The sequence below is a fragment of the Palaemon carinicauda genome, unplaced genomic scaffold (genome assembly GCF_036898095.1).
Source record: "Palaemon carinicauda isolate YSFRI2023 unplaced genomic scaffold, ASM3689809v2 scaffold97, whole genome shotgun sequence".
In the NCBI taxonomy this organism is placed as follows: Eukaryota; Metazoa; Arthropoda; class Malacostraca; order Decapoda; family Palaemonidae; genus Palaemon; species Palaemon carinicauda.
In genome coordinates this window covers 137160-157500 of record NW_027172280.1, presented here as the reverse complement: position 1 = coordinate 157500, position 20341 = coordinate 137160, and the positions used below count along the sequence as shown (strand labels likewise).

The 20341-nt window shown below is 34.4% G+C and overlaps 1 protein-coding gene across 1 annotated transcript in view; it reads left to right on the top strand.

Annotated features, from left to right (window-relative positions):
• The window catches only part of LOC137637747 (uncharacterized), a 15208-nt gene extending 10734 nt beyond the window's left edge, over positions 1 to 4474 (top strand). The window contains exons 2-3 of the mRNA XM_068369889.1: positions 3446 to 3743; positions 4094 to 4474. Coding sequence (XP_068225990.1) covers positions 3446 to 3743; positions 4094 to 4474 — 679 coding nt within the window. The remainder of the gene's footprint in view (positions 1 to 3445; positions 3744 to 4093) is intronic.
• Positions 4475 to 20341: the final 15867 nt, after the last annotated feature.

The window sequence follows — 20341 nt, the reverse complement described above, 5'->3', positions numbered from 1 at the left end:
TGGTATCAGTCATTGAAGGAAAAGTAAAAGGTAAAGTTAACTTAGTTATCCAAGTCTACTGGCATCAAGCACCGCCATGTTAGTTTTTCCTCTCAAGCCTCATATAAATGCACCTTTAATCACGAAATAACTTCGTTTATTATGACAAAATTTAAAAGCTACTTTTATCTCCATATTAATAGATAATTATTATTTGGTAACAAAGTCCAACTCTCCTAATTAATTTTATTATCTATCTATCTATCTATCTATCTATCTATCTATATATATATATATATATATATATATATATATATATATATATATGCACACACATATATATATATTTAGATCCCGTACACATTAATGTCAATAAACAACTCAACTATCGGTTAGTCATGAAAAAAGGCCAAAACCATCCCGGAGCAACGATGAAGATCAAACGAATATCCGGCTATCCTGCAATATCCAAGTTTCTAACTGTTAACTTCCTCATGTGTTTGGTATCGAAATCTTTTGACCATAACATTTCAAATCTTTGGTAGTCGTTGACTAATTATCCAAGAGATCTATTGTTTCAGTCTCGCCAATAGGACTCGGGTCCTTTTGGGTTGTATTCTGTGTTTTCGCTTTAACGACGACGACAATAACAACAACTCGGGACGGAAATTGTTTATGAGATCGGCATTGTCCCTTGTTGGTGTCGCTCACTATCACGCAGTTCACTGTAATGTTGGTACCTCTAAAAGCATATTTAAGAAGGTTACATGATAGCTATGTCTTTTTAATTGTAGATATTACCATGGAATTTAGCAGGAACAAGAAACTATGTTTCCCATCAATCCCTAACATTTTTGTTTGGATATGTGAATAATCTAGGAACAATTTACTCCACCGTCAAAAATAACCATTCAACAAATACCCAAATAAACGTTTCCTGTAGCTTTTCTATGGCAGATATCAATATGAAAATAGGAATGGCAAAAGTAAATATTCATTACATTTAGACATGTGTCGTATTCTACGAGTAATTTACGAAGCCGCCAAAAATCGGCCTCCCACGGATATCGAAAAATGGCTACTGTGATATTTCTATGACAAGTATCAATACTACAAATAGGTATGAATGTAGTTCACAAAACACGCATCAAACCCTGAAAAAATCATTTGGATATCTGTAAAACTCAAGGAGTAGTTTGCGGCTCCTACACTGAATTTTTAGCTAAAAATCGTCCCTTACCAACAACAGTGGCAGCCAGGGCATGCCTATAGCATATATGAACATGTAAATTTGCAGGGACAAAGCATGTATATATATATAATATATATATATATATATATATATACACACACACATATATATATGCATATATATTTATATATATATATATATATATATATATACATATATACAATGCCTATATATATATATATATATATGCATATATATATATATATATATATACACACACATATATATATGCATATATATTTATATATATATATATATATATATATATACATATATACAATGCCTATATATATATATATATATATACACACATATATATATGCATATATATTTATATATATATATATAATACATATATACAATGCCTATATATATATATATATATATGCATATATATTTATATATATATATATATAATACATATATACAATGCCTATATATATATATATATATGCATATATAGTTACTACAGCTATAAATATGTACAGAGACATTACAATGTTCGTTTGCTATGTGGAGCGTTTTTGTTTAAAATCATCCATTCATTGAGATACTGACGCTATAGAGTCATTAGGTCTTTTATCCAGCCTGACACGCTATATTGGATCCCCACTCTGGTTATCAGGTGTATGAGGACAGAAGAGAATGTATATATATATATATATATATATATATATATATATATATATATATATATATATACATATATATATATATTATACATATATATATATATATATATATATATATATATATATATATGTATATATATATATATATATATCTACATATAATATACTACATATAAATACTTTACATCATATAAATATGATATAGTAAAAGCAATATATAAAATACTATATATCGCATAGACATAGACTAACAAATACATTTCTTCTCTACCATCATACGACGCTTCACACACTCTCTCTCTCTCTCTCTCTCTCTCTCTCTCTCTCTCTCTCTCTCTTTTGTAAGATTTTTTTTTTCAAGATTTCCTTCGGGGAAAAAGAAATTACGAAACGAATAGTCAATGGAGATATTAGATTCGTCTCTTCAAAAAAGGAAAAGAAAAAAGAAGTGAGAAAAACGCAAGAATTCTGCTGGAGCAGAAAGAAATCTTCGGTGAAGACCAGAAGATTCTTATCCGACCCAACGATGTCTTCAGAAGGCTTCACACCATCCCGTTCTCATTCGAGTCTTCATTCACACCTCATAAGAATTTTAACTTTTTTTTATAAATACAATTCTATCTATCTATCTATCTATTTATCTATCTATCTATATATTCTATCTATCTAGCTATATATTTCCTCCGGGGAAAAGAAATTACTAAAGGAATATTCAATGGCAGAATAAGATTCGTGTTTTGGAAAAAAAATTAGAAATAGAGACAAACTTGTCTTCTTCAGAAGCAGAAAGTAAGTTTCGGTGAAGACCGAGTAAAGATTTTTCACAAAGCGAACGAAGAAGTCTTCAAAATCTCGCTCTCATTCGAATTATAATCGGAATAAGTTTCAGTAGACGATCTCGAAGCCAACGAAGACGTCTCCAGTCTTCAAAACTCCTTCAATCTCGGAATTAATATTCCTGCGAAGACCTACTTCGATTTCTTCAAATTATACCTGATCAAAGTCAAGTGATCTGCTTTCTGAGTTTTGCAACGATGTTCACAAACAACGCATTGAGAGCTATCAGCCAGTACGGGAAGAAATATTTACTTGGAGGTCCCTCTTCCGAAGACGGGTTTCAGGACCAGCAACCCCGGTTGATGAAACTGGATGGACTACGCCTCATTTTGGGAGGTGGTCTTCTGATGAGGAAATTCTGGGCCGAGGAGGAAAAGAGTGAGGCACTCGAGCCTGTCTTGGACCAGGAGGAACTCGACGGAGTTTCTGAGGAGACGGAAGCTGTCATCAGTGGGAAGGATCCTTTGCTTTCCGGCGAGGACGAACAGCTGCTGCTGCCAGGAGGCACAGGGAGTGTTGTCTCTAATAGAGATGTACAAGTTCAGGTAGAGACTGAACATCTTACCTCTAACAGAGATGTAGACGTTCAGGTAGAGACTGAACATCTTACCTCTAACAGAGATGTAGAAGTTCAGGTAAAGACTGAACAAGTCTCTAACAGAGATGTAGAAGTTCAGGTAAAGGCTGGACAAGTCTCTAACAGAGATGTAGAAGTTCAGGTAAAGACTGAACAAGTCTCTAACAGAGACGTAGAAGTTCAGGTAAAGACTGAACCAGTCTCTAACAGAGATGTAGAAGTTCAGGTAGAGACTGGACCAGTCTCTAACTCAGATGCAACAGTTCACATGGACGGAGACACCGAGATTGAAGATCTCAGGCGAAAGAATGAAAACATGGCTAAGGAACTTGCCAATAAACAGGCTGTGATTGAAGCCCATGAAAATCAACTTGCTGACTACTATCAATCAATTCTAGAGATGAAAGCGGAGCTCAAAATGGCTCAGGAGAAAAATGATGTCCAAAATCAGATGGAATCGGCACTTGTGAGAGAGAAGGAAGCTCTGAAACAAGAGCTTGAAGATAAAGTGACTTTGGAAGAAGAAAACACAATGAAAATAGTTGTTGAATGAGGAACTGGAAAAGGCCAAGAAGGAAATCGAGGCTCATGACGAGCTGAAATCGATCCTTCTGGCAGAGAATGAATATCTCAAAAAATTCAATGAGGAACGAAGCTTCCTTAATGAAGAATTGGCTCTTAGAGAAAATCAAACTAGAAAAAGAGCTGATGGAGGCTCGTGCTAATGATCAGAAAAGAAGCCAAGGACACCAAAGTCTAGTGGAAGAGCTGCAGGGGGAGATTTCTAAAGCTTTAGTACAAAATCATGAGCTAAAGGAGGCAGTGTTCACAATAACAAAGAAGAACAAAGGTCCTCGGGAACAACTGGAGAACAAAGTTAAACGAGAAAAGAATTTGAACGATAAGATTGTTCGAATGACCAACATAGGAGATCAAATGAAGAAAGAATTGTCCGCAACGAAAGATGTTATCTGTTCACTGAAGAAGGAACTTCAGAAGAGAGATTTGGAAAAGGTTATAAAAGAAAAAGGAATGGGTGACGTTGAAAGGTGTGAAACTGCAGCAGAAGATGACAATAAAGGAATCGTTGTGAAGGAAGAAAAACAAGAAGGAGAAGACGGACCCACAAGAAAACTTTTGATAAGGAAACCAAAGAAGAAGAAACCAAAAGAGGACAAGGATGACACCTCAAAATAGAGGTCGAAGAGCATCTAATGCTGGAAGGATGACACCTTAAAATAGAGGTCAAAGAGCTTCTAATGCTAGAAGGATGACACCTCAAAATAGAGGTCAAAGAGAATCTAATGCTAGAAGGATGACACCTCAAAATAGAGGTCAAAGAGTATCTAATGCTAGAAGGATAACACCTCAAAATAGAGGTTAAAGTGCATTTAATGCTAGAAGGATGGCACCTCAAAAAATAGAGGTCAAATTACATTTAATGCTAGAACGATGACACCTCAAAATAGAGGTCAGAGAGCATCTAATGCTAGAAGGATAGCACCACAGAATAGAGGTAAAAGAGTATCTAATGCTAAAAGGATGACACCCCAAAATAGAGGTCAAAGAGCATTTAACGCTAGAAGGATGGTACCTCAAAAAATAGAGGTCTAAGAACATCTAAAGCTAGAGGGATGGCACCTCAAACTAGAGGTCAAAGATCATCCAATGCTAGAAGGATGGCACCTCAAAACAGACACGAAAGAGCATCTCATGCTAAAAGGATGGCACCTCAAAATAGTGGTCAAAGAGCGTATAATGCTGGAAGGATGACACCTCAAAAATAGATGTCAAATAACATCTAATGCTAGAAGGATGGCACCTCAAAATAGAGGTGAAAGAGCATCTAATGCTAGAAGGATGGCACCTCAAAATGGAGGTCAAAGAATATCTAATGCTAGAAGGATGGCACCTCAAAATAGAGATCGCAGAGCATCTAATGCTAGAAGGTTGGCACCTCAAAATGGAGGTCAAAGAATATCTAATGCTGGAAGGATGGCACCTCAAAATAGAGATCAAACAGCATCTAATGCTAGAAGGATGACACCTCAAAATATAGGTCAAAGAGCATCTAATGCTAGAAGGATGGCACCTCAAAATGGAGGTCAAAGAATATCTAATGCTAGAAGGATGGCACCTCAAAATAAAGGCCAAAGAGCATCTAATGCTAGAAGGATGACACCTCAAAATAGAGGTCAAAGAGCATCTAATGCTAGAAGGATGGCACCTCTAAACCGGAGGTCAAAGAGCATCTAATGCTAGAAGGATGGCACCTCAAAATAGAGGTTAAAGAGCATCTAATGCTAAAAGGATGGCACCTCGAAACAAGAGGTCAAAGAGCATCTAATGCTAGAAAGATGGCACATCAAAATAGAAGTCATAGAGCATCTAATGCTATAAGGATGGCACCTCAAAATAGAGGACATAGAGCATCTAATGCTAGAAGGATGGCACCTCAAAATAGAGGTCAAAGAGCATCTAATGCTAGAAGTATGACACCTCAAAATAGAGGCCAAAGAGCATCTAATGCTAGAAGAATGACACCTCAAAATAGAGGTCAAAGAGCATCTAAGGCTAGAAGTATGGCACCTCAAAATAGAGCTTAAAGAGCATCTAATGCTAGAAGTAAGGCACCTCAAAATAAAAGTAAAAAAACCTTTGATGATAGAGGTAATCCGCCTCAAAACAGAGGTAAAAGATAATCTAATGCTAGAAGTATAGCACCTCAAAGTAGAGGTCAAAGAACCTTCAATCCTAGAGGTAAGGCATCTAGAAATGGAGGTCAAAGGACCTCTAAAGCTAACTTATGATCTTGAATTTTAGATGCACAAAATAATTGCTAACAAGTTCATTGAAAATTGCAGTGAAAAGATTTCATGAAATGTTTTCATCATATACGTATCAGAATTTGACCTAGTTCTAAAAGTTTCTAGTTTACATGTTTATTGAAAAGTACATCAAAATTTACTTCTGATTACCAGAAAGCTTTAAAAGATTTATCTTTTAAATTCTTACTAAAAGGGAAGGCTATACGAGCGCTCCACTGATTTTCCTTCTCTCTCTCTCTCTCTCTCTCTCTCTCTCTCTCTCTCTCTCTCTCTCTCTCTCTCTCTCTCTCTCACGTAACATGAATAAAAGCGACACTCAGCTAATTTTATTACTTTCCCCCCTTTAATCGAAGTACCACCGCTGATTCAAACTCCCATTCACATACCTGCAACAGAAGATTGGATTGTGTAAGCAATATTGTTATTTGATCAACACTTTCCAACAGTTAGCGACAACATGCAAAGTGAAATTAGGAATGGAGATTCAAAGCCTATTTAAAAAGTTACCCAACAAAACCCGTTTTGGACATTTAAGAAACTCCAGGACCATAAATGCATATTTTCAATTTGAGTTCAGTAGTCAAGAAAAATGCTAAATGAAAAACTGGTAAAATTATAGCTACCTATATAGGGATTTTGGACTAATCACATTCTAACCATAATCGAATCCCAAAAACATTATTTACGTAAAAAGTAACTTTAAAAAATTCTCGATTTTTATAGACCCATAAAAGAATTTCGTTCTACCTTTCAGTGACCTTAAACCTTGTGAATAACCTTGAATCGGTGTCCTGACCTTTTCTGGTCCCTAAAAACCTGAAAAAATAAACCAGCACCTCATGTCTTTGGGATGACGGCTTAGGAATATTACTAGGCGTTAATTAAAGACAAAGGGGCCACAATTATATATCAAATCCTGTTGTGAAACATTGATAAGAAAGGTTTAAATGTAAAGAAAAAAAGCTGTATGCGGTATTAAGTGACCTCACTATCAATACTGGACTACTTAGCATGCTCTACCTTACAATATTCATTACTTCCTAGAAAACTTTCCACAATCTATTTTTGTCTTTTTTTCTGTTTTTAGTATCCCAAGTATCATTTGATATCAATGTTTTTCTCCTTGTAACTCCATACCTCGAAACTTCACAATCAACTGACTGATATATGATCTTAATATCACACCATTCTTCATTGTATGCATATATACATATACTGTGTATATATATATATATATATATATATATATATATATATATATATGTGTGTGTGTGTGTGTGTGTGTGTGTGTGTGTGTATCTACATCAGAATTTTATTGATCGAACACCAAGTGATGATTGTTTGAATAATAACAAACAAATAAAGGGCATTATTAGATTACTGCCTAAAAAGAGATATATCATCAGCACTTATGATTGTTGATAGGAAGAAATTCATATTTCGGAACAGCAAGAACAGACTGACTAATCTAGGCCAATCATGTTTTTATCTCTCACGTTTTCCATTAGATTTTGAGAGAGAGAGAGAGAGAGAGAGAGAGAGAGAGAGAGAGAGAGAGAGAGAGAGAGAGAGAGAGAGAGAGAGAGAGAGAGCCTATATCATGGGTTTTTTTACATATGTAAAGATTGATTAGGTTGCCTAGCGTCGCAACTACAAAGGTCATTGACACTAGGCGGCGTCATAACTGCCAGGGTCACTGACGCCTCAAGGTAGAATGAAACACAGTAAAGAAATGAGTATTTAATCATCATATCATATCCCTGAAGACGGAGAGGATTTTGGAACGTTTATGTCAAAGTATTTTTTTCAACTCAAAATTTCTGATAATATTATGTAAATTTATAAGAAATTAGACATCATTCAATTTTTATACGCTTATTTTTGGCATTAGAATTACTTTCACAATAAAAAAACAAAAATATTTTTCTAAACGATTCCCAATTGTAATTCTAATTAATATTTATTTGTATCAAATTTAATTCTTTTTTTTTTAAATTTCTCTAATTCCGCCTTAAGTCTCTGGACGAGTTCTTCAAGATTTCCTTTGGAACTCCGGAAGAAATTCTCTCGGAAGTGATTGACGCAAGACTTCCTTCCCTACTTTGAACATTTAATTTCGTTCAATAGATTTTAATTTATAGAAGCAAATATTGATAGATATAATCAATATTATTTTCATCTAAAGTAAAACTTATATTGTTATTAAAACTATTAATAAATATATTAATGTCTACTGACTCAAAATATTGTATAACATTCTCCTTATCATTTGCTTGAAAATTTCGTTCTTGTAACTTCTAGAAAGTCTTCTCACTCTTCAGGGATATGAGAGAATGATTAAATGATATTTTCGCTCTCTGTCTGTGCATCGATTTTTTGCTGCTCCATCATCAACTTTTACTTCACAAATTGTTGAGGTTATTTCTTTACGTTCTGTTCTAATGTTTTAGTAGAAATATACATACTAAGATATTTATGCTGTGTGTATATATATATATATATATATATATATATATGTCGAAGCTATACTGGTCAAAGTCACCCATACTAGATTGAATTTCTATGAGCGCTCAGACTAAAATCCCACAATATCGCCAATCTGCAGTGGTCAGCGTGGTGATGAAAAATGGTCAGCATTTGGACAAGAATAATGACATGTCTGATGCCTTTGTCCAGCAGTAGACTACAAATGGTTATATTTGTTGTATTTAAATATTAACAATTATACCATAGATATTTTTGCTATTTGCTATTTTTAATAGCAAATAGACATCGGAAGTGAATTTATATATATATATATATATATATATATATATATATATATATATATATATATATATATATATATATGTATGTATGTATGTATATTTATTATCAGTCACAAAACGAAGACTGCTTAAATTAGCAGAGAGACCTTTTGATGAATATCAGCGCTTAATTCTATAGAAATATATTGAAATCACGAAAATTGAAGTTCAAGAACTTTCCGTATTTGAGTGAAAAAACGACGTTGTTTTCATTGGCTTATTCAAGTAAACTGGAAACATCTGCTAATGGATTATATTTATAGAAAACTGAGAACAGAGTGCCGAAGAATGAGTAACCGATTAAAAACAAAACTAAAAGTGTTGGTAGAGAACAGTGACTGTAATAAGCATGCTAACCCTGATTAGGTCTTGAATTTGTCAAGTAAACCTTTACAAGATAATGTTCATAGTGCACTAGGTTATGGTTCTGTCTTTAAATACAGGTATGACGGGTTGCTATTTTACATGGTGGTGTGGTTGTAACACCAGAATCAACCTGCCGTCTCGAAAGGGAACAGTAAAGTAGATGTGAGGAAACTACTGGCCGCAATAGTACAATATATACTAATGTCAAGTTGCCTTTGAACAAGGTCATGTAACGCAAATGAAGGGAGTATTGTTTAGACCTTTCATAACACTCCTGTTCCCTATCGTGCATTCTAAATGTTTACATAACTTTTACCGGGTACTGATAAACAGCTATTTCAAGAATGAATTCTTCGGAGTTTCAAGTTTCCTCGAAATCGTCAAGAGAAATAACGTATACATATTATTCAACAGCAAGTAATCTATTATTATGAAACAATATAAAAATAAGTTGACATTTTCAGGAATAATAACTAAAAGAGTAAATTACATCAGTTCCTATATTTTGGACAATGAAACAAAAACTGCGTAACCCAGAAAGAATTTCTTGTTTTTACAAATATGGTTCCTCCACACACACACACACACATACACACACACTCACACAATAGCCAAGGATTCTTTCCCGGAGGGGATTAATCTACAGAATAACAGCCCACAGCAATGAAATTCGTTATCACTAGAACACAAGAGAGAGAGAGAGAGAGAGAGAGAGAGAGAGAGAGAGAGAGAGAGAGAGAGAGATATGAAGGACGATAAATCATCAACTACTTCTAATACCGCCGATCAATCAATCGTATACAGTATTTTCGATAACTAACTCCCAGATATTGAAATTATCAACAAAATCGGACAAAATTTCGTAAGGATAATATACCTGAAAGAAAAACAATGGTCGCAAAGAGAAACTATAGTTATTCAATATTAAAAAAAGTAAACAAATCTAGTCTGAAGGTTTCTTAATTAGTTGAGGATTTTGAGTTTTCTGACATCCTGACATCGAAGGTCATTGACGCCGATATGATTTGTTATTAAGAAGAAAAGGAAATTCAATTTAAAACCGTAAAAGCAACGATGCCTTTTTATGAAGTTGAATAGCTTTCAGAGGGTCTGCTTCTGAAAATCTTCACCCTTTTATACCTCATTTTTTTCTTCTTTTTTTTAATAACAGTTTAATACTAACAAAAGACGGATAGGTTTTAAGATCCCCAGATGCACAAGGAGAATAATGGAATGCCTCTAAATGCATAAACATTCCTTTGCATTTCATAATCTATGAAAAGAACAAATACAAGATTCATAAACTAACATTCCATCATCACACTGCAATTCATTCCCCAGTTGAGTGAACTTCAATTGATCCAATTCAGGGAATAAAGTTTCAGTTAAATGGATGTTTAATCATCTCCCAGTGTATCTCGAATAACTGTCTTCAATCACACTATAACAAAAAGTTACATTGATTTCATATTTGAAAATAAACATGGCATGTTATATAGTTTCTTTTTTACACTCATTACTACGAATAATAAAATTTTCAAGCAATCGTCTTTCAAAAATGAATCGATATTAGTCATATCTATTTCATAATCGATGAAAAACGCACAGAAATAGAAGTTGATAAGTAATAACGAATCTCAAAGACGAAACCCTTATTCATTAATACAACCGTAAATAAATTATTTCCCCAACAACTTGCATCCTTTGAAGATAAAATGATTTATATTACAATCCATAATATTCCATAGTATATAATACTACTTCATCAACACCTGAAATCAAAGAAATTAATCATTTTTACAAAAATTCATTTTCAAAATAATTTTTTTAATATTTGCAAGGCCTGGTGAAAAAGATAAAGCCTATAGACATATGGGGATTACTACATGATATCTCTCTCTCTCTCTCTCTCTCTCTCTCTCTCTCTCTCTCTCTCTCTCTCTCTCTCTCTCTCAGTTAATTTAGACATCTTATGCCTGAAGACGAACAAATACGCAAAAAAGAAATCTTCTCCTCAATAAATCTTACTCTGAATCCCATTATTTTGACATAGGCAATCCCGATGACTTCAGCATCAAATAAGGATAATGCCATGTAATGCTATGTGAAATACGCAACATCAAATCTCAACCGTAATCTTCTGGATTTAGTTGGAATAAGACCTAAGGAGAATGAGATCTGACGACAGAAGCCCCAAGAAAAAGTAAATAGCAAACCAGGTTCAACACATCCGGGAAACTAATCAACAGGAAGCAGCCTCGAGTGGAGGAAAGGAAAGGTCTTCTTAATTTGTTGCAAGTGGATGACTGTAAAAAGATATCCTGCAAGACTAAAGGAAAGATCTTAGAAAACCAAAGGAAATTTGAGGAATCAAACTCACATTTTAATAAAATATTTTATAACATTTCAGAAATGAGACTATTCTCACGTCTAGAAAAAAGAAAAAATATACTCCGATCAATCAACGATCAAGGTTCAAAGTCTTATGTAGTTACTTTCATATTTGTTCTCTCGCTGTACGTTTCAAGGAGGTGAAAGGCTAGACTTATTCAATAACAGAGAAAGTGTCTGACTATATATATACACACACACACACACACACATATATATATATATATATATATATATATATATATATACACACACACACACACACACACATATATATATATATATGCATATATACACACATATAGATATATATATAGATAAAATATATATATATATATATATATATATATATATATATATATATATATATATATATATATAAGAGAGAGAGAGAGAGAGAGAGAGAGAGAGAGAGAGAGAGAGAGAGAGAGAGAGAGAGAGAGAGATAGATAAATATATATACATATATATATATATATGTATATATATATTCCTTTCCTGAGCGGTAGGGGGCGGGAAAGGAATAGTCATACCAGGTGAAAGGTAAATTCGGGAACCACAATCTCCTACAAATCGCCGAACCAACGGGTTATAGTTATGAAAAGGGGAGGGGGTAGGAAGGGTTGAATGTGTGAGCATAACTATCTAAATAAAAGAGGTCATTTTTGGCGGACTGTATATACTAGTATTACATATAACGCAAGACTTAACTGTGTTAGCTTTCTACGATAGTATACATGGCAAAAGTCTAACATCTTAGATAAGCGAAAATACATTTTATTAGTGTTTTATAAACAGCAGTGCTGTTGTATAAGAAAAAGATATATGAGAAAAAGGGTACTTTACTTTCATCATATGCATCTCCTCTTGAAAGCAGTCCCAAGAGAAAATCTTTCGCCAACAATGAACGCGTCTTTATTATTATTATTATTACTTGCTAAGCTACAACCCTAGTTGGAAAAGCAGGATGCTATAAGCCCAGGGGCTCCAACGGGGAAAATAGCTCAGTGAGGAAAGGAAAATAAAATATCTTAAGAAGAATAACAACTATAAATATCTCCTATATAAACTATAAAAGTTTTAACAAAACAAGAGGAAGAGAAATGAGATAGGAGAGTGTGCCCGAGTGTACCCTCAAGCAAGAGAACTCTAACCCAAGACAGTGGAAGACCATGGTACAGAAGTTGTGCCACTATCCAAGACTATAGAAGAATGGTTTGATTTTGGAGTGTCCTTCTCCTAAAAGAGCTGCTTACCAAAGCTAAAGAGTCTCTTCTATCCTTACCAAGAGGTAAGTGGCCACTGAACAATTACAGTGCGGTAGCCCCTTGAGTGAAGAAGAATTATTTGATAATCTGTGTTGTCAGGTGTATGAGGACAGAGGAGAATATGTAAAGAATACGCCAGACTATTCGGTGTGTGTGTGTAGGCAAATGGGAAAATGAACCGTAACCAGGTAGACGGATCAAATGTAGTACTGTCTGGCCAGTCAAAGACCCCATAACTCTCTAGCGGTAGTATCTCAACGGATGGCTGGTGCCCTGAGAATAAAAAAAGATCTACTCCATATTATCCAAGACAATTTATACTTATGGTTTTAAATAACAATAACCCGTTTTTCGGCTTTGCTGCTTTTATTGTTTAGGCGTTCTTGTTGAAGAGAGAGCTTACTTTAATTTCACTTCGATGGTACATTGTAAAATAGAAATATTAAACAATCAAAACGTAAATCGATGATGGTTCTCTCCCGTGTTCCTCACCTATCAAACAATTATAAATGTAAAGTTGGGTTTTTAAAAAAGTAAATGAACAACATTTAAGATAGAAATTTCATTTAAGTTTTCTTAAAGCAACAAAACCAAAACCCCAGCAATTTAGTAGTACATACTCCCAAAATTCCATTATAGGAAATATAATGTTTAAATTGAAATAAGAGCCAAAATAATGGCGTCCAAAAGGAGACCCTATAGCTTAATGACAATCATTAAGCTCTCTGAGATACCTTGCCCCCCCCACCCCCCCCCAAAAAAAAAAAAATCACATCAATTTCCATTACACCAACCAAAATTCAATGCAATTGATGGAAAGATGATCATCCATTCCTATTTTACTACTCAAAGGAAGTTGCAAACATTTCCTTCATGTATAGGGCTCCAATTGGAAACGTTTCGCCTAGCAATCTGTCGGACGGGAGTTCTTGAACCCGCTAAAACTCCAGAACTATTGGTCTATATGTCTACTTGATGAGTCATCCGTAGACACTGTCTAGACCTAGACCTTCCTGGTCCTAGCTTGATGAAGAAGGGGCTTGAGAACTGATCATGCGTATGAATAGTTAGTCTCTCCAACATTGTCCTGTCTTGCCAGTGTATTCATGAGCGACCTTTAAACCGTGTGGCCTGTATAAAGAGCAGGCTTAAAAAGAATACGTACGAACGAGAACATGAAATACATCCAAAGAAGAATAGATTTCACATGGCAGTTATCTCAAGAAATAGATCCTACACTATCATTTCGAAAAGCAAAGACATAAGACCAGACAAAACACGGATATATTCTGAAATAATTATGACAATAAAACTCCTCAATGGGAAGATAACTTTAAAATCCTTAGGAAACTAATTAGTTCCTCTTTAGTGAGTTTTAAATGCTGGAGTGAATTGGATACTAAAAAATCAAATTCACGCAATCAAAAGAAGAATTTCTGATTAAAAGCAAAAGCGTAAATCTATATTAAAATTACAATTCGATGAAAGGAAAGCCCGAAAATATACTCTATGACAAACAGAAGAAAACTTCAAACGAAGAAGTATCCTTAACTTTTGACAAAATGGAGACATACTCGTATAGACAAACACGAAACAAAAAGAAAAATATCATCAGTGAAACTTCTCGCAGCCGACGAACTCCATTTAGGTCTGATTCCACACAAAAATTGAAAAACAAAGGGTCCCTAAAATATCTCTGAATCTATTTTTGAAATACACAAGGTACCTTTCTTTGCCGATTACAAAACATTACGAATTTAAATAGAGAAATAAATCTGAATTAATTTTCATAGAATGGGAGTAATTTCTTACATCAATGATAAAAATAACTGTCATATTTATATGTGAATCAAATGCATGTTCACGTATTTAAATGAAAGATGTCTGACCTGGAAAAATCTTTCAATGCCCCTCAATAGGAAAGAATTCCCAGCACTTATATTAAACTTTAATATATAAAAGAAGCAATCTTTAATGAATATATCAATTTCGAAATCCCCTTTTCTCTCTATTACACCCGAAAAATTACTGCTTACATATATTACTATTAAATAGGATATATAATAATCTCATTTTTACCTAATGAATGATTCTCTCAGACACGTAAATGAGCAATATAAAGTCACACTGCTACTGCTATAAACCTTATATACATAGATAGAGAATTTTAAATTTGAATTTGATCGTCCTTTGAAAATTTCTAAACTTTCTGCAAAATTGGAGAGTGGGATTCAATTAATTCCATCTCACAGTTCAATTGAATATTTTCTTAGTGACGACACCTTCCACAACCATAGACATCCAGCGACACTTTCTACCTAAAGCTTCGAAGCAATTAATGGTTTAAAGGTTTAAAGGCCACTCATGAATGGCAGGGACAAGGGACAGTGACATTGCCAAATGAATGACATGAATGACACAATCTATTTTGTATCCCCAACAGTAGAATGGAGAAGGGTTATACTGCAGTGTTGAAGTTAGTCTTTCTTACTTTTCCTATTTTTTTCACATATAAAGAATATATATATTTATACATTATCCCTCAAAGTTTCTTTGTCCATTGCACAAAATAATAAAACAAAGGTTGCATAGATAAGTTAGAAATCTATGAAAGAACTAACTAAATATATCATTATTATAAGACTATCAGAGGTCGCTTTATCTATACATTTAGAAAGGATGTTGTAAATTGCCTAACATTTGCTCTAGCAATTAGTCTGAGAGAGAGAGAGAGAGAGAGAGAGAGAGAGAGAGAGAGAGAGAGAGAGAGAGAGAGAGAGAGAGAGAATTATTAATAGTATTAAAAAGACAATACCCTCAAAAAGGATATTTCAAAACATCAGAGAGGAACAGAAAAACAAAATGCTGATATTACTCTCTCAGTGCAATATTCAAAGTTCCTCCTTTTTCACTTAATCACTGCTATTTTGCACGATACTTTTTTTTCATTTTGAGGCTCGCTTTTGCTCCAAAGTATAAAAATCTTCCGTTTCAGATATACAGTACTGTAGAAGTATATCTTTTCCTAAGAGGTTTGTTATTTTAATAGAATCTTCTTTAATCAGTCACTAAGTATTTGATAATAACTTCTTATGGCATCACCTAAAAGTTCATTTGCCTAATTACTACAACTGTACAGGAAATCCCATCTGTTTATACATATAATTCTTCTGAGCTCCAAACATCTTTTCAACAATGAATGGACACTCGTGACCTTCATTCAAAAAATGACTAATTTCTTCCGACACCGTAGCGTAGGAGCTGACTTTCGATCAGTCGACGTGAACAGGCACTGTGTACTTTAAACTTTTATTGATAAGATTAGTACATTTTTATACCAACAAGTCTGCTCAACAAGCACCTTATCATATTGCTAGTGTACACAGCCCGTCAAAAATGACGACTAAATGATTAGATAGATATGTAAACACGAACACGCGCGCACACACAGATTCAACTCCTCCCACCCCGTCCCCCCTTTCCAATCTGCAACCCCTCTAACTAAGGAATGACTACTCCCTCCCACCTACCAGAGGAATAAGAGACCGAATAGTTATACGTCTGGCAATGCCGCTGAGTCACTGGAAAAAGACACACCTAGACACTAGCTCTTAATTATATAGAGGAGATTTGACGCAAAGGCAATAAGGTACTTTACCCGATGGTATTTAGAATAACCTTCATGTTCTGTACACCTACTGACTGGAGACCGAGTATACACTTTTTTGGCCAATGCAAAAACCTTTCTCATTCCCTATTGATAGACAAATTAAAATACCGAACTATTGCCATACTAGCCAAATGAAATATATAGTCTATATCTCAATTCTATTTATTTCCATTGCGAATATATATTTTCTATTCACCATAAAAACAGCGACAAGAGCTGTACAGCATCCTCTACCCTCAAAACAAAGGCAATTAATTTAAAAACACAAAATCACCAGGTTTCTTTATAGCGGCAAAAGACAATAACTTAAGGCTTGAAGTTTTAAGACAACTCATGAAGGGCAGAGGCAAGGGACAGTGACAATGCCATAGACTAGAGTATGACCATATAAACATATGACCAACTCCCAAGCCCTTCTCCACAACAGCTAGGACCATTGAGGGACAGGCAATGGCTGGTGATGACTTAGGAGGTGAATCTAAAGGCTTCCCTAAACCCATCCTAAGCTCATAAGGATGGTGAAGTTAAAGACACAACGAATTCTATCGAGCTTGAGCGAGACTTGTACCCCAGTCCACCAGATCGCCAGACAGGGAAGTTTCCAAAGGCCACCACAACCCCTTTCCGATTGACATTTAATTCAAGGGCTGTCTCCTCGTTACAAATAATATGGACCAAGTAACCACAGTTTACGAAAAGTCGTTATTGATCACTCTTGCCATTAAAGAACAATTCAGCTTCTATTTCCTCAATGTTTATCGCTGTGATATCAGTTAAGATGTAATGAAGCATCTTGATGTCTGAGCACGAGGGAGCCAGTATGTAACAGCGTTGCCATAAAGGGAACACAATGGTTTAGGAACCACAAATCATCGATTACTCACGGGAGCAAAACATCTTTTTTTTATGTAAGTGAAGAAAATCCCATAAGAAACTTGAATATTGTTTTTCTACCACTGTTCTAGTCTTATATTCCCGTTTATCTAATTAGGTGAGTTTCCATTAATTAATACAAAACCATTTAATTAAAGCACGTATCTGCTAATACCCGAGCCTTATTTACAATAATATATCGAGCGTTGGAAAAAAAATTTGGTATAAAAAAATTCATCATTTAACCTCAGAGCTGACTGGGCGGCCCTAAATGCAATTAATTAAATTACGCATACGATATAAATAAAACCTATTACATTGAAAATTGCCTTAATTAATTATTGGCACAATCGGTTTGGCAGGGTGCACCAGAGGCATTACAATGGTTGATTTGTTACTGTACAGTTAACCATCGAAAATGACAAGGCAAACTTTGTTCTAAAATCTTCGAAGAATTTTGAAATTACACAAACGATACAGACCAGTTTTCTATTGCCAAAGGTCAATGTAAATCTGCTTACGGAGTCGCTGCATAATTTTGTCACTTCTGTAAAGGTTTTAAAGGTCACTCATGAATGGCAGAGGCAATGGACAGTGATAATGCCCTAGAGACTGACCTTTTATACATATGATCAGCGCCCAAGGCCCCTTCCACTCAGCAGGTAGCCCTAAAGCCCTAACCCAACCCCCATCCTTAGCTCACAAGGACGGAGAGGTTGCAGATACTATAAAAACCTATTAAGCTTAAGCGACTTCGAACCCCTGCCCAGTGTTCGCCAGGCAGGAACGTTTCCAACAGGTCACCACAACTCTAAGAGCATTATGCTCTCTAAGAGCAGTTAGCTCTGGCATTGAGGTAATGTCAAAACTTCCGAGTGCGTTAGATCACAGCTGTAGATAATGGGTTTAGAACTATAACAATCAAAACAAAATATTTGATTTAAACATATAAAATTAATCAATGAAACTGCCAAGAATTAATAAACAGAAAAGGACAAATTAAGTGTAAAGAGAAAACTTTTGTTTTTGAATCACTGAATCTCAATATTGAAGGCATACAAGACATTACATACCAGCTATGGTGTGTTTTACAATAGAGAATGAAAAAAAATCTCTCGGAATACCTCTCTAGTTAGAATAAATTTTTTGGTTTTCCCTGTCGTATAACGCAGATATATACCTTGAATAAATGTTTGCTACTCTGAGGTAATTTGTATAAATTGAATAAATAGAAATTAATTCAAAACCACAAAAAAATCGAAGTTCTGACGAGCCTAGTACTATAACTTTAAAAAAAAATTAAGGTAAGATGGGTGAAATTTTAACATTCAAAATTTAAAATTGGACGTGCATGCAGCATTGACCACGTTCTATATTGTAGAGAGAGAGAGAGAGAGAGAGAGAGAGAGAGAGAGAGAGAGAGAGAGAGAGAGGAGAGAGAGGGGGGGGGGGCCACTGAAAGTGGACATTAACACGATACTGAACTAAAAAGGATAAAAGTAATGAAAAGCGTAATGTGGACAACTTCAGAAATTTGCTTTTGACGCGATACTGACAGCGCAATCCTTTTTCAGTTGTACCTCATTAATTTCTCTATAATTGAATCAAAACCTTCCTGTACTTCACTTTCCTTTTTGGGTCAATTTTCACGTTAACATTCTAATGATTTACTTCAAAATCAAACCAATGTTCTCTATTCTTGGGTAGTGTCACAGCCTCTGTACCATAGTATTCCGCTGACTTGGGTTAGAGTTCTCTTGCTTGATGGTACATTTAGGCACACTACTGTTTCCTTATTTCCTTTCCTCAATAGGGTTGTAGCTGAGCTGGTAATAGCAATAATAATAATATCATCTATTCATACTATTTAGCCGAGCGTTGTTCATCTCGTAATATTTTAATTAAAGAAACAAACAGTAAAACTCCCAGGATTAAACCCAGAAATCATTGTACCATATTGCAAATAAATACATTTACTATAAAACCCCAAACACTATACACTACCCAATGCTCCTATGTAGCATGTTTCTAAATGAAAAAAAAAAATCAGAATTTTCTCGGAAAAACTTTTCACAATGACTTTGTAAGGTAACTTCCCTTTGTGAAGGCCAACCAAAGAAATGTCCTTTTACGAAAGTAAATTTTATCTTTCCTTCCTAATTCAATTTAGCTGACTCGATTAGGATCTAACAATTCAATTTCGCTATTAGTGGGATGAAAGAGATAAATATTTATGAATTTTCGTAAAAATCAGAAGAGTACACAAACAAAAATTATTATTGGTCTTAAAATACTCTCTATTGTTCTTTACATCTCTTCTAGTTTATCTATTTCTTGGATTCCATTCCTCACTTGGATATTTTTCCCCGTTGGAGGCTTCAGGTTTATACCATCCTGCTTTTCCAACTAGGGTTGTAGCTTAGCTGGTGCTAATAATAATAATAATAATAATAATAATAATAATAATAATAACAACAATAATAATAATAATTGGCACTTTACTCTTTAACATATGTAAAATAGATATGTAAAATTTATTTATACCCAGAAATTAATAGCAGTTAAATATTTGACGAATCAGATTGAAGCTTGATAAAGCAGGGTGGGGGGGGGGGGAAGACAATGTACCATTTATTTAAAATTCTTTTCTAAAATTTTGGTAAAAAAATCTCTCTAACCTTCTTAATTAAGTGATACATTTCCCATGAAATCTAAGATGGTGAAATTTTACTAAGGACTTAAAATGCTTGGTTTATGATAGAATAATATTCTTTCTCTCACTAAAACAAGGCATACTTTATACCATCATTCGTTCTAGAGTTTACATACTTAGTGGACAATTGATATTGTCAAAGTAATCT